Source organism: Alligator sinensis, unplaced genomic scaffold, assembly GCF_000455745.1.
Source record: "Alligator sinensis unplaced genomic scaffold, ASM45574v1 scaffold1010_1, whole genome shotgun sequence".
Classification (NCBI taxonomy): Eukaryota; Metazoa; Chordata; order Crocodylia; family Alligatoridae; genus Alligator; species Alligator sinensis.
This window is the reverse complement of record NW_005842624.1, coordinates 13758-29506: the sequence shown is the minus strand read 5'-3', so window position 1 is coordinate 29506 and position 15749 is coordinate 13758. Positions and strand designations below refer to the sequence as shown.

The following is a 15749-nucleotide window of genomic DNA, read 5'->3' as shown; positions in this document are numbered from 1 at the left end:
CCTCTGCTGTCTGCCACCTCACCCCCTTCCTCTTGCTTTGCATCAGCAGGCTCCATCCCCATTCTAGGCTGGGACACTAAGTACAGCCCCAGCTCCTGCAGCAGCTTTGTGGGCTCTGTGCCACTGCTATGGGGCCAGGCTGGGGCTGTGCTCAGTGCCCTAGGCTGTAGCATGGATGGAGTCTGCTGGTGCAAAACAAGGGTAAGAGGGGAAGGGAGGGGGGCAGGCAGGGGAGCAGAGGCTGTGTGGGGATGTAGATGGGGGGAAGAGGCTGCAGGGGGGAGATGGCGAGGTATGGAGGTGGTGATGGGGAGCAGGCAACAGACCCTGGGTAGGGGCTGGAGCCCAAGTTACAGCAGCTGTCTGCCCCCCCACCCTTGTACTCAAATCCAAGATGAGGAGCTTCCCCCCCTTGTTAAATGAGGGGGAGCTACGTCCATAAAGCTTACCTTGCGTCAATGAATCAATGCATTTGGTGTTGAGTCTGTGTGGGTCTGTATCTTGTAGGATCTATGTGGGAAATATTGAAAGGTATGTTATGTTTTGGAAAGATAGAAACAAGAGTAAAAGTAGTGGAAAACACTATATATTAAAAAAGTGGTTGATTGTAAGAAAGTAAAAATATTGAAGATGTAGAACTGAATCTGTTGGGTTAAATTTAACAGAGGGAATAATAAAAAGGAACTTAAAGGAATTGTTATGTACCCCATGTTTGGAATTGGAAATGGACAGAGATCTCTATCAGGTCCTGGAAAAATGTAATAATAATGGAAATTGTGTAAGTATAGTGCTGGATACAAAGGACCAACTCACAGGATCATAATAAATTCTAATTTAGTGTGCAGGATGTGAAATTAATAAAATCATAAATGCAAACTTTGAGTTATGGGGGGTACTGGTCACCTTAGCGCACATGCTCGCTCGCTCGCTCACTCACTCAAACCCATGTCATTTAAACCCATGTAGTATAGAGTATAGTAGCTGCTGTAGTGATTGAGAGCACTGGTATCAGTATATATACCTATCCGAGGTCCTGGAGTTTGCTGTCTATGGTCAGTTTCCTTCAAGGCGATGTCTGCCCCAGAAGGGGGTCACCTGCTTGTCCTTCTGTCTCAGTAAGTCAGGTGCTGGATGAGAGGGCACCACTGAGGGTCACGCTTCACTGCCTTTTATCCCTTTTTGGCAGACTTGTGTGATCCCCCAGAATGATCTTGGCTGCCCAATTCAGAGGTCACTGTCCCACTTGGGTCTTGTAGTGCCTGACAGCTATTAGTCACAGGGGTCTCTGCCTGCTGGTACCTGCAGTTTTGGGAGTCGGTTTGTGATTTTGATTAACAATGGTATTGTTAAGGGTTGCAAGAACAGTTAATAGGGTGGGTGCTCAGTTCTAGGAATCAGTTCTTTGGCTTGATTAGCCTAAAATAACTTGTAGAATAGAGTTTTGTAATGGTAAGTTCCTCTGGCTAGGCTATTGTCACTTAACAACCAGAGACTCTTGCTTTGTCTTCAATTATCTACTGATTCATAGATACTCACATTCACTCAGGGGGACCAGCCCAATACAGCAATACAATTCCAGCAATTACAATTCCAGTGCATTCTTACAATAATAGTTCTAGTAATACAAGGTATTACTTTACTTCCAAGAAAAATACATTTCTTAGAAGTTAAAAGGTATAAAATACTGAACGCCAGGGTAAAGATGAGACAGATGAAATATAAAAATGCACTGTGAGGTAGTGAGGATCACAGGCTACTGGGGACAGTGAGTTAGGTTAGCACCAGAAATATTTACAGTCTTTGAAGTGAATATTTTATTCTTTTGTTTTCTTTAGTGATGCTTAAGTCAGTCGATATGTAGGTGCAGTTTGTAGGTTTCTCCTACAGAAAGCCATTTCAGCTTTCTGGCTTGCTCTGAGCCTTGCCATACCCATGCAATGAGTGTGCTAAGTCTCTGCCAATACTTAGAAGGAAAAAGAAATGAACAAAGTGGGGGAGGTGGGGTTCAGGCAAGAAGGGATTTCTTGTTACAACAGGAGACTTCAATTTCCCTGCTATAGACTGGACAATAAACACTATCTATAATGGTAAGGTGCAGATATTTTTGGAAGAGTTAGCTTGTACATTTCTGTATCAAATGGTCAATGAACCTAATGAGAGGCAATGCCATCTTGGTTTGGCAAGTAACAGGGAATTTATTAGAATTGGTTGTGGGAAGTAATCTGGAATCAAGTGATCATAAATGAGTTAGTTTAGTTTAGATTACAAGCTAGACGAGAATAGTTCTACAAGGAATTTGGATTTCAGAAGGGGTAGTTTGAGAAACTAAGAAAATTAGTTAAGGAGTCTGAATGAATTAATTTGGGAGCTAAAGGACTTGAATGTAGAAGTGCCATGAAATAATTATTAATGCTTTCAGAGCTTGTTTCCCAAAAACTGTTGAGAGGGGCTACAGACCTACATGGATGAACAGGCACCTCTAACTAGCCATTAAGAATAATGTGAGGATCTACATAGAATGGAAAATGGGACTGATCAGCAAGGACGGATATGTTTCTGTAGTCAAATAATGCGGGAGCAAAGAGAGAATAGTAAAAGGCTTCGCTGGGTTACATTTTGTGAAGAATTTTAAATAGAAAAAGCTTCTTCAGTTCTATAAATTAGAAGAAACCCAGGAGGGAAGGAGTGGGGCCCAGGTAGAAGACCTTGAAGATAGTAAATCAGAGCTAGGTACTGAATGAATACTTTGCCATCATCTTTTTATGTATATATTTGTAATTAAAGAGAGTGGTTGAGTACCAAATGTCAATGGAATTTATCACATCTGAGCTGGAAGCAAAATGTAAATTGCTTTTTGACACAAAATTGGAGGGTCTGGATAATTTCCATCCCAGAATATTGAAAGAATTGGCATGTGAAATAGCAGCTCCTTTAGCACAGATCTTTAGTGCATCTGTCGATTTGTGGATAGTACCCTGTAAATAGAAAATAACAGATGTAATGCCTGCATTCAAAGAAGAGGGATAATTTGACAGGCCATTATGGGCCTGCTAGCTTGACTTCAGTAGTATGTAAGGTTATAGAACAAATACTGAAGGAAAGAATAATAAAAAATATGGAAGTAAATAGAAGAGCGCAATTTTTTTTCCAAGGAAGGTCATGTCTGACTAATTTAATATGCTTCTTTGAAAAGATAACTGCCTTCTTAGATACGAGCAATAAAGTAAACTTAATTTACCTAGGTAAGAACACAGCTTTTTGTGCCATGCCTTATAGTAAATTACTGGAGAGCATGGGGATCAATATAATCTTGAGGTGCATAAAGCATTGGCTTAAAGAGAGATCAGTAGATTGTATTAGAAACTGGGGTTACTTTGAAAGGTGAGATATCGGACTGGGAAGCAGTTTCCAGTTTTGTTCCTTGGGTATCTGTCTTGGGACATTTAACATTTTTAATCAGCCACCTTAGTACTGGAAGTAGATGTGACCTCACAACATTTGTAGGTGATACTGAACTGGGGGATATTGCTGAGATAGAAAATTTTGCTGGATTATTTTTCAGGAAGTTTTAGATATTCTTGTAGAATGGCACATTAGAAATCGTAGGAAGTTTAACAATAGGAAGTGCAATGTTGGGCATCTAGGAATCAGTGGAAAGGACTTTGAATAGAAGATGGGACTCCTAGACTGGAAGACAACTGAGGAAGAGAGAGACCTGGGTATATTGATTGACTGTAGGATGACTCTGACCTTGCCGTTAGTATATGACTTTGGAAAAGACTCATACAATTATAGGGTATACCAGTATGTTAGGAAATTCTTGGAGCCACCATCAGTGTGTGTGATATGTGGTTGCAGGGAGAGCACACACCAACTGCAGATGTTTCCTCAGCCTGACAAAATGTATTTATACCTGAAAGCTTGCAAAGAAGAATTTTTCCAATTATTTGAATTGGTCTAATAAAAGATAGCAGATTTACCCAAATAACTTTGTCTGCCTATATGTGGATTCAAGTGTTCATAATTCCATTGTTGTGGTAGAGAAATAGTTGTCTTGCTGGAAAGTACTTAGCGATCTCATGATTCAGGGCTTTGGCTTCCTCATAAACAGGGATCCTGGTTTTCTCTGACTTAAAATCCCCAATTTTCGGTTAAAAAAAACAAACAAACCCCTAAATCCACATTTTTCTGTGATTAAAATGAAACACCCCTATATATAAAATATACATATATATATAGATATATATATCACAGAAAAATGTGGATTTGGGGTTACTTTTTTTTAAACTGAAAATTAGGGATTTTTTTAAATCGGAGAAAATCAGGATCCCTGCTCATATATGCTTTATTGGCTTTGGGTTTTTTTTCTTCTTTTTTATGGCTTTTACTTCTGTTAGTACAACTAAAATTTAAGTTATTCATTTGGCCAGGTTTAGGCACCTAGAATCCATATACAGTAAGAGCTCTGTATTGGCAGGTGGTGGCAGCCACACGTGGGGTGGTGGTGGCAGCAGCCGCACATGGAGCAGGGGTTGTGGCGGTGGCTGCAGGCAGAGTGGCAGCAGTGCAGGGTGGTAGGTGGCAGTGGCGTGTGAGCTTTACGCCCCCCACGTCCAGCTGGCCGGAAATTCTGGTTAGTAGTGTGGGCTGGTTACTAAAATGCCGGTTAACACAGCTTTTACTGTATAAACAACAGGCAAACTTAGACCCATCCAAGTTGCTGATTTGGAATAATAGGTAAATGATTTATGTTACAGTGTTAGTCAGAAAAGTTGACACACTAGTCCATATGCAATTCCTATTTTGCCCCATAGGGGAAAACATCTTCCTTGTTGTTGAAACAATTTGGCTTTAATTTTCCCTGTCTACAAAAGTCAGTAACTGGTTGTAGTGTTTGATAGAAATACTGGCATGAGTGTGCTCATTGTGGATTTGGGTTTTTTTGCTTCAGATAAACTCCGAAGAAGCATGCCTAACCTAGCTCGGATGCCAAGTACTCCTACCATTAATAGCAATGCAAGCTCTCCAGTCACTGTGAGGAATAGTCAGAGCTTCGATTCCAATCTACATGGAGCTGGTAATGGGATTTCAAGAATGCAATCTTGTAGTAAGTATGCGTCTTTTACTCTGTTGTTGTGCTGAAAGCCCCTACAGTATTGTGAAATATTTACACACAATTGTGAATCTTGTTACTTACTTGAGGAAAAATTGTTAGAAGGCCTTAACCACTTTTGTTGCTGCCCATTTAACCATCTAAGAAGTTTCCAAGTTCTTGCTTTTGAAAAAAAATTATGTCCAATTATGTTTCTTAGTAATGAAAACTACATCATGCTTTGTTTCGTCCCCGTACATCCAACATGGAAGTTAAAAAAAAAAAAAAAAATAAAAAAAATCCATTACTCATGTTAGATTTTTTTCCTGAAGGATGCATCAGTAAAGTAACTACATGACATAATGTACTATACTATTTTGGTTGTACCTTTTCAGCTTCGACACTACAACTGAAAATGTAACATGGACTATAATGATCATTTATGCAGCACTACTGACATAGAACATTGGATAAATGTTGTCTTAAAGCATACACTCACTGTCAGTCTCTCCCTTGGAATCTGTACCACTTTGTCCCAAGGGAAGAAAAGAGCATCATTAAGGATGAATTAATTAGCTACTGAGCAAGAGAACCAGAATAGCTCTCTAGCTTGGTGACCAGGGCGGGGCATTCATCTGGAAGGCAGGGAGCCTGGGTCCCAGTCAAGTCCCTGTTTCAGTGAACATTTATTTATGGTGACTGAAGGGTAGATTTATCATTTTCTTTTTTGAAGGTTTCAAATAATTTCAGCTGCTGTGAACTACATGGCTCAAGTACTTGAGGCATTTTGGTACTTAGCTTCTGTCTTGTAGACAGTAAAACATAGGTGATGTGCACTAGAGGGCAGAGTCATGTAATAAATCTCTATATAAAGCTTTTGGATACTGCAGCACTGATATGAAATGACAAGCATACCTGGATTGTGTTGTTAAATTCAAAAAACTTTTGAAATTTTGAGTTCTTAAATATGTACAAATATGTATTTGAGTTCTTAAATATGTACTTCAGCCGGACTTTCACACATTTTGTATATCTGTAAATCTAATTTTTAAATTCATTTACAGTTGGCTTGATTGACGTAAAAGGTCAAATTAGTGCATTGATCACTGTTTCAGGTTGCATAGAAATATAGTATTTGATGATATATGATTGACATTATAACATAATATGCTGTTTTAATTCTTTTCTCTTCCCCTCTTTGCAGTTCCATCTCCAGGACAACTGCAGCATAGAGTTCATAGTGTGGGACATTTTCCAGTGTCTGTCAGACAGCCTCTGAAAGCTACAGCGTATGTAAGCCCAACTGTGCAAGGCAGCAGTAATATTCCTGTGTCCAATAGCCTGCAGTTGCATTCTAACACTGGAATCCCAATGCCAAACAAGACTGCCAATGCAGGGATTGTTGGACGCAGTGCTCTTCCAAGACCATCATTGGCCATAAGTGGCAGTAGCATACCCAGGAGTAAAATTGCACAGCCCGTTCGAAGGTAAGAGATGCTTTGCATTGAGGAGTTAAGTGCTCCTCTGTTACATTTGGAAAATCTTGGCTTCGATAATGTTTTTTTTTTTAGAAAAATGTGAACTCAGGCTTTTGAACAGAAACACTTGCAGAAAATGCTGATTCTGAGCCCAGTCCTTTCCTCCATTCAATGCATGTAAATTTCTGCTTCTCTTCAGACAATGAAAAAGGGCCTATTCATAAACTTATGGAATAGTAGGATTGAAAGGGACCTCATGAGAGCATTTAGTCCAACCCCTGCTTAAGGCAGAATTGTCCCAGACTAAACTACCCAGTGCAGTGTCAGTCTAATCTGCTCTTACAAACACACAACAAAGGCAATTCTGGAACCTCTGTGATTAGCCTGTTCCAATACTAAAGTACCCTGATAGTGATAGAGTTCTTCCTAATATCCAGCCTAAATTTCTGTTGTTGCAATTTAAGACCGTTGTTCCTTGTCCTGTCCACTGCTGCAGTAGAGAATAGTCTGTCTCAGGAGTGTGCAACATACGGCCCGTGGACCAGATCTAGTCTGCCAAGGAATTCTGTGTGGCTCACAATAGGGCCCTCAGCCCTGCCCGGGCCAGGTACAGGGGGCAGCTTAGGCCATGGCATGTGTGGCCAGTCCCACCATCCCCGGGCATGAGGTAGGTGCAGTGCAGTGGTCATGCTGGGTCAGCACCTCTACTGCTCCCCTACCCTGCCCCTCCTCCCCAGGCCACAACAGTGCACCAAAACTCCTTAAGTGGCCATCCAGCCCAAATAATTGCCCACCCCCAGTCTATCTCCATCGTCTGGATAAACCACCCTTCAGGCAATTTGAAGATTGCTGTCAAATCTACCCTTGGTCTTCTCTTCTCCAAATTAAATAATCCTGGTTCTTTCAGCCTGTCCTTGTGAGTCATGTTTCCCAGTCTTCTACTCATTTTTTGTTACTCTCCCCTGGACCCTATCTAGTTTGTCTACATTTTTCTTGAAGTGAGAGGTACTTTTGTGGACACAATACTCTTAAGTGAGACCTTACCAATGCCAAGTAGAGCAGGAGAATCACTTCCCTTAACTTGCAGGTAATGTTCCTATTAATACAGCCCAGTCTGCTATGGACCTTTTGTGCAACAAGAGGACACAGTTGGTGCTTATTCAGCTTATGGACCACTGTGACTCCTAGGTCCTTTTGTGCAGTACTTCATCCTAGCCATTCCATCTCCAGTCTGTATTTGTGTATCTGATGCTCCATCCCAAATGCAAGACTGCACTTTTCCTGTTGAATTTCATTCTGTTAATTTCAGATAAACCCTAGTAAGCTAACAAGTTTCATATTTGAATTTACGTCACATAAAGATAACCATGTAGCAAGAATAAATGTGTATAGAAGGGAATGAATCTAAAACAGTCTGTAATAAAACAAACAAGCTTGTTTTACTTTCCTGCCTACTTGAAGACATAACCTTAACGTTCTCAAGTACGTCCAAAATCTTGTTAAATAAATTACTTTTGTAGTTCATCCAGAAAGTCAGCGTCATGAGATAAATGTGAATCAAAAGTGTGAGCAGAAAATGCTGTTAATTGCTTTTAATAGCAAGTAGCTTGCAGCTGAAGCATCTCAGCCTGCAGTAATGACAGGCAGTAATGACAGGCTGTCACATAGGCAGTTCCCAGGCCATGTGGAGTGTTACAGGTTATGAACCACAGAGCAGAAGACCTTGGCTGATATCCTGTCCCCTTCAGATGTACTGTAATATCAGGTGCTGCCCTAGAGCCAGACTGATGATTGCTAAAGATAGAAGGATTCCAAGTAGTGTTTGAATGACAAGTTTATGAGACTCAAACACACAGACAGATTGGAGTTCAGCCTGGAGCTTTTCAAGTTCTCTGATTTTTTTATTTTTTTATTTTTTTTTTTATTTTAATGTAGATAATAAAAGCTGCTTTCTTTTCTTCAGGGATTATCTTGGACAAAATCCAGTCACTAAAGGCAGATATTCAAAGCTTGGTGATTGTTACTGTGATAACTTTTAAGGAACAGGATTTCAGACCACCAGATTCTTGAGCTGTCTTTTCACCAAGGGACTGAAAAGTTCCTTTAACTCCAGCTAGCTTAAACATAGGAACTGACCAATTTTTATTATGCCAATATGGCATTTCATTTGCCAAGCCTGGCAAATGTTTGCAATGCAAATGTTCCAAATAAAATTTATATTCAAAGCACGCTGTGTCTTTGCAGCTGTTAGAGTAGAAGGCATTTTGTTATCTCAGGTGTCTTCATCAGCATCTGTTAGGCCGGGCTGTTAAATACCAAAGTATCGGCACCTCAGCTAGCTAAGTATCTCACCTAAGCTCTTTATCTATCCAGGAATTTTGGCCTTTTCAGCACAGGCCCCTGGCCTGTCTACACAGTATTCTTGAGGCTGTGTTTCATTTTGTGAAACATAATGGAAATATATGAAAACTACATTTGTTAAAATGTATTGTATGTCAGTCCCCTGGGGGAAGATGTGATGGTCTCTCCCTCCCCCTTCTGTGGTCTCCTTACTCTTTGGTATCCTTGGCTATTGGCTAAACTTCTCTTTCTGTATCAGCCCCTCAGGGAGAGAAGAAGCTGGTTAGCCTGCTTTGCTCCTCACAGCGAGTAAGCTTTTTGTTCAGAATCATTTTAGAGGAAAGGCCAGTTAGTTCTTCCTTGCCTATAAAAACTGTAAATGCACTTAATTGAGTTGCTGGCAGGCTGGTAGTTCCTGCAGTGATTTTTTTTTTTCCCCTTTGAGAGAACTCTGATTAAATGATTAGTTTCATTAAGCAAAGTGCCATTTTAAGAGTTCTGCATCCTTTCTTCATGACATCGATAGGTTCACTGAGGTGGTGTTGCAAAACTTTACACTTTAGTAGTTCCACATTGAGTTCCATCAATGAGAGGAGTTATTTATGTCTCTCCTATCTAAGCACCAACCTCTACTTAAAGACCAACTCACATAATTTATACTCCAAATTGTGATGGGACCTCTTGAGCTGCCAGGAAGGGTTGTAGATGACACTGTGCATAAGGGGACATTCCTGTTTCTGTCCTAATGATCCACCACAGGGGCTGGAAGGGGCTGACAGTTATTGTGTGAGGGGAGCCATGAAGAGGGTGGAGGTTGAACAGTGCAGTCCTGCACTTGAGATGGAATAATTGCATGCACCAATACAGACCAGGGAATGACTGGCTAGGGCTGCAGTATTGCAGAGAAGGACCTGGGAGGTGGTGGCCATAAGCTAAATATGATCACAGATCAATCTTCATTTAGTTTATGGTGACCATAAACTAAATATGATCACTTTTTTGCAACAAAAGTACAGTGTACTTTTGTTGCAAAAAAGGCCAACTACTCTAGTGGTAGAGAGCAGAAGCAGTGGCAGCAACAGTAGTTACAGCTAGGGAGGGGCAGTGAAGTAAGAGAATGAGGGCTTGATGGGATGGTTTGATTAAATGTAGTAGCATGGAGTTGGAGTAGGTTGTGGCTTTGGCCTGTTCGTACAGATGCGCGGGGAGCCTGCTCCAACGCGCTGGAAGTGTATCGGAGCAGATTCGATTACAGGCAGTCCTTGACTTATGACTTCTTGATTTATGACAAACTACACTTACAGCCTTTATAAATTGACATCATGCTTCGAGGTTCTGATGCGTATTTCAACTTTACAATGCTCGATAGAGCTGCATCCAACTGGTAAGTGGAAGGGGAGGGGGAAGGAAGGGGTGTGGGGTAGGCAGATCAACACCCCTGCAGCAAAGGAGGGATTGGGGCTGAGGCAAGCGCTGCCCAACTGGGGGGGCAGGGCGGGGCAGTGTGCAGGACAAAGGTGCAGCTCATCTGGGGGTGTGGGGAGGGGGTGTGTGGCTCCTGCCGCTGTGTGCTGCTGGTCCAGGAACTGTTCATCCGGCAGCTCCTGTCACTGCTCCCACCCCTCGTCTGGGAGGGCATGGGGGGTGCCCCCAGATCTGCATGGGGTAGGCAGGGCTGGGGCTGGGGATGTGCTGTGCTGTGCTGTGCTGTGCTCTGAGCAGGTGTGGCGCTGGGAGCGGGGGCTATGCCCTGCCACTGCTTGCTCAGTTGGGGCGGGGCAGGGGGGCACAGGACAGAGGCGCTGTGCTGCCTCTGGATGAGTGGCATGTAGCGGCCCCCCAACACCTCTTCTTTCCCCCCTCCCCTTCCACCACAACAGACTTATCAGCTGGATGCAGCTGTATCAAGCGTCATAAAGGAACCGATCGCCCATTTATAACATTGTTCCTATGGGAAAATTGGTTCTGAGTTATGACATTTCAACTTAAGATGCGGTTTTCAGGAACCAATTCTGTCGTAAGTCTGAGGACTGCCTGTAATTAAGTCTTCTGGAGCACAGTAATTGATGCGCTCTGGCAGCCTTCTGCATCACATGTATCAGCATCGCTGTGCTGAAAAAATGGTGGTGGGGCACTGAAGTAAAACACGTTTGATGAGCTTTAGTGCAAAGTGCCCTGCAATCATTTATTCAGCATGGGGAAGCTGATGCACATGACGTGTGGGCGCTTTTAATTAGCACAGCTCACTAATTAAAGTGCCCAGTGCCATGTCTCAAAGCACATGTGAAAATGCCCTTAATGGTTCAGTTCCCTTGGCAGATTTTATAGCACCACATTCAATACCTTTCATCTCTAATGGACTCTGTTTCCCAACCCCATTTCCTCCTTTTTATTTTCAGCAAACTTATGTTGATGTAAAATGTGTGTGGTCTTTTTGAAATTGCTAAAGTGGCAGAAGGATCCACATTGAGTACTGCACCTAACTAGTTATGCCAGGCAGGTTTTCTTTTAATCCTGTTTGGAACAGCTGTCCTCAGTAGTACATTGAGGTATGGGGGGAGGGGAAGATACTTAATTGCTGATGAGTTAATAATGAATGCCTGTTGTTAATCTGACTTCTACGTTGTGGTACTAATGGGTTTTTTTTCTTCAGTTTTTGTAACAGGCCAGTTTCAGTAATGCTTTCTATCCCCTGAATAATATTTTATTCTGCCCTTGGCAGAAAAAAAAATCCAGGCACTTTTTTTTTTTTATAATGTACTGATTTTTTTCAAGTGCATGCTGGGCCTAACAGTTTGGGGGAATCTCTCTTTTTTAATTGGAATTGGATTTCTGCTGTCTGTTTGTATTTGGGCATATCTGCTGTCCTCAGTGACAAAAATACTTTGGTTTAGCCATGCAGAGCCAACTAGCTATGTGAGAGGGAGGGCTCTTCTGTTTGATCTACTGCATCATCAGCAGAATTGTTTGCTTCAAGTTCTCAACTTATCCCACCTGTGCAAACTCATTGCAAGTGGTGGAATTGCCTGGGTCTCCCAGAGGGCTTAATTTGGCCTGCAGAAACTTCGTTGCTGGTGCTGTGTGAGGAGCAAAGAACCCAGGGCTGGGAAGGGGGGGAGGTGGAGAGAAGAGGAAAAAATAAAAAAAGCAAGCAGTTTTCTTTTAAAGGATGGAGTGAGACTGATTGGAAAACAGTGGTGTGAAAAGAAAGTTTGAAGGGAATGGGGAGGAAAAGAAGGTTTAACAGTGGGGGTTCAATTGTACATTGTGTGTTGTGTCCCATAACTATTGACTGTAACGGGTATCTATCCTAAACAAGGAATACAAAGTTTAGGGGGGACATCTTGGCCTTATGGAAATCAATGTGAAAACATCCATTGACTAAGTAAAATTGGGATACTTATCCCAGATTTTTAGCCAGCCATGTGGTTTAATCAGGAATAATCCTGCCTTGAGCAAGGGGCTGGACTAAATGACCTCACGAGGTTCCTTCTAGTTCTACTGTCCTACAATCCTATGTAATTAGCAGGGATCCTGGTTTTTCTGATTTAAAAACAAAACAAACAAACAAACAAAAAAAAACCAACCCCCCCCAATTTTTGTTTTAAAAAAGTATCCCAAAATCCACATTTTTCTGCAATTAACATGAAATACCAGTATATGTATATGTGTTAGTGGGGTTTCATTTTAATCATGGAAGAATGTGGATTTCAGGTTACTTTTTTCAAACCGAAAATTGGGGATACTTTTTTTAATCAGAGAAAACCAGGATCCCTGCTAATTAGTCTGGAGCTTCAAATATACCCTGGTAGACTGTGTAGTTAAGAATAGCCCTAGGGCCAAATTATACACAAGTAATGGATAACATGTCTTATTATTCTCTCTCCTAAATTGTGGCCTTTTTTTTTAACAGTTTTCTTCAGCCTCCAAAGCCACTTTCTTCACTTAGTACTCTACGAGATGGGAGTTGGAGAGATGGCTGCTACTGATGTTGAATACTCCTGAACAACAGAAAATAAATGATGCAGATTTGATTACCCAGCTGGCTGGGTAACTCTGTTAAAAGAGGGGAGGGTCACACAGTATTATTTCCCCTGAGGTTTTAATATCTAAGAATATCCATAATGCAGTGTCATTTAAAAAATGAACACATTAAATACTAAATATTGCACTTAGTCATTTGCCTGGAAAACTGCAGTGTTATCAAACTAACAGTTGCAGTATTTATCATTTAGAACTTTAGTATTTTTATGTATGTGCAAAATACCAGAAATACTTCCTTTGAGTGAACTAAGAACCACGATTTCAAACAGCTTTGCCATATTGAAATGTTGAGACAGTTTGTTCAAGTGTACTTCTATAAAGGCATTATGCTTTTTTTTCCAGATTTGGGGACCTATATTTATTTACTTGATTTCCCGGCCCACCCAAGAACTTTATTTTTTGCACTTAATTTCTTTTACGCTTGCTTGAACCACAGAGAGAGGATTTAATATTTCTGTGTGCCATAAATAATATTTTTGTGGTAATGTACTATTTTTTAGCACTAGGAACATATCCTACAAAAATACATTCATGGGCAATATGAAAGCAGTATTTTATGTTGTGGAAGCACAAACAAGTAGCATTCACTGGAAACTGCCATACGGCTGGCAGTCATAATGATTTCGTCAGTGTCTTTCATTGTTTGTTCAAATGTTAATTTATTATCATAGTGTTTTGTATTTATGATGGCAGCGTAAATCACATTGCACTTAAGATATAATAATGATCTCTAAACTACAGTTGACTTTCAGTACTTTATTACAAAGAAAAAAATTGTAACATTTTATTAACAGTTGCTTATGGAAAATGAATGAGTTTTAATGTGAATAAATCTTTTTGATAGACCTTTTACAAAATCCAGTTGCACTAATCGATGCTTTCTTATAATGGCATATGATTTAATATTTGATTACAACTGTGTATACTGCTGTTTTGGAATGTTTCAGAAATAAAGAATCTATTTCGGCAATATCATGCTGTGTTTGAGTGGGCAATGTAAGTGTTGTCTATGTATATAATTACTTTAACTACTGATCATTTTACTGCGTAGCCTTTTGAACACCAACTTTTTGCAAGTACATGCAATATAGAGGTGCACTGATAACACTGGTCCCATATCAGATCGGTACCGATATGAGGAAAATTGAAACCATCGACAATTTTTTTTTGTCTGATGTGGCCAATAAATGCTGCGTGCCTGTGTGCAGCCGCGGTGCAGCACACAGACAGCCAGGAGCACAGCATGGCTAGTAGGCTGGTCTGTTGTGGGGGAAAGGGTGCAGGGGGAGAAGGGGCGTGGGGGGGGTCAGGGGGGGGTCCCCTCAGTGAGGGAGGAAGTGGGGCTGTGGCAGGGACAGCTGCTGAGCAGCCTGGGTGGGGCAAGACACAGGACAGAGCCATGACTCATCTTGGGGGTCTGGGGGGGCATCTCCTGCTACTGCATACCTCCTGGGAGGGCATGGGGGGGCCGTAGCATGTGCCCCCAGATCTGCGTGCAGGGTGATGGCAGGCTGCTACTGCAGGCTGGGACTAGGGCTGCACTGGGCTCTTCCCAGCTGGGAGCTGGCGTGGGGTGCCCTTGGGATGGGCGGCAGTGGCGCTGGGAGGGAGGGCTGGGGGGGGGCTGTAGCAGATTTTGGGGTGGCTGCAGTTTCCCACCCCCCATAGCCCCTAAGAAGCAAATATGAAATGACAGTATACATTTTAATTTTATGTAGTCAAATTTTGCTTAGAAGACAGATTGGTGAAGATAAAATGTTCTTAAAGCAGAGCAACCAAGTCTAGCTATTATAGTTCCCATAAAAGGAGTCATAGTCCTATATTTTGTGTGATTCTTTACTTTTGTAGCTGTCTCAAGAATTGTGCTCCTGGATCTTTAGTTTTCTTTAGAAAAGGGATACAGTGGTAGAATTAATGGGTAGAAAAAGATAGTTTTGAGAGAAACTTTCCAAATGAGAAGTGATTTCTAAATTGGTGAAAATGATATCTGCACATCCCATGACCAAATTGATCATGGGTATGAAATTCAGTTTTAACTTTTCAGTCTTCCAAGTTAGGTAATTCTAAAGGTATCTTGCTCAAATAATAACCTATATTAAAAGTAATCAAGAAAGGAAAATGAAACGGAAACTTGAGATTTCTAGGTAGGTGTTTCAGAAAGGTGAGTACATGGAAACCATTTTGTAAGGCAAAAACAAGTTTACTTTAAAATAGTGGGTGTGGAATGCAATAAATATTGCAGTTTAAAAAATGGAGATATGCATTTGAAATAATAACCATGCAGATGGCAATACTGCTTCTGTCCACATGAGGGTAGTCTGTACTCAGAAAATATATTTATTGGCAAAACCTTGTCTGTTCTCAAGGTTCTTGGTTTAAACGTTGTACTTTATGCTTCTGGTTTTCTTTTTTTTTCACTGCCTTTACATACAGTGATAACAGGTTACAACCAAATGTTAAATTGATCATGATTTAGATTCAAGATTGTACAATGCAGTATGTGTTAAAGACCTGGAGAAACAAGCATCACCAGGATAATGAAATATTACATCTTAAATAAAATAAAATAGGGAATATGTTCTTCAACTCTAACTGCTCAAAGATTATTAGAGTCCTTGAATTAACCAGTGTGTCCTTTGCTCACACAGGGGGCCTCCAACTTTACAACTCTCACGTTAGTTGTATTGTGTCCAGCTGACTTCAGCAGCTGGAATACTTGGGTCTGTTCTAATCTATATTCCTTTTCAATTGATAGAAACTGCTCTATATTGCTGCTCCTCATATAGCTGGGTGAT

At 41.2% G+C, this 15749-nt stretch overlaps 1 protein-coding gene across 1 annotated transcript in view; it reads left to right on the top strand.

Moving 5' to 3' along the window:
* SLAIN1 (SLAIN motif family member 1) overlaps positions 1-13926 on the top strand; it is a 217842-nt gene extending 203916 nt beyond the window's left edge. The window contains exons 20-22 of the mRNA XM_006033357.2: positions 4952-5107; positions 6297-6579; positions 12824-13926. Coding sequence (XP_006033419.1) covers positions 4952-5107; positions 6297-6579; positions 12824-12899 — 515 coding nt within the window. The 3' untranslated portion in view covers positions 12900-13926. The remainder of the gene's footprint in view (positions 1-4951; positions 5108-6296; positions 6580-12823) is intronic.
* Positions 13927-15749: the final 1823 nt, after the last annotated feature.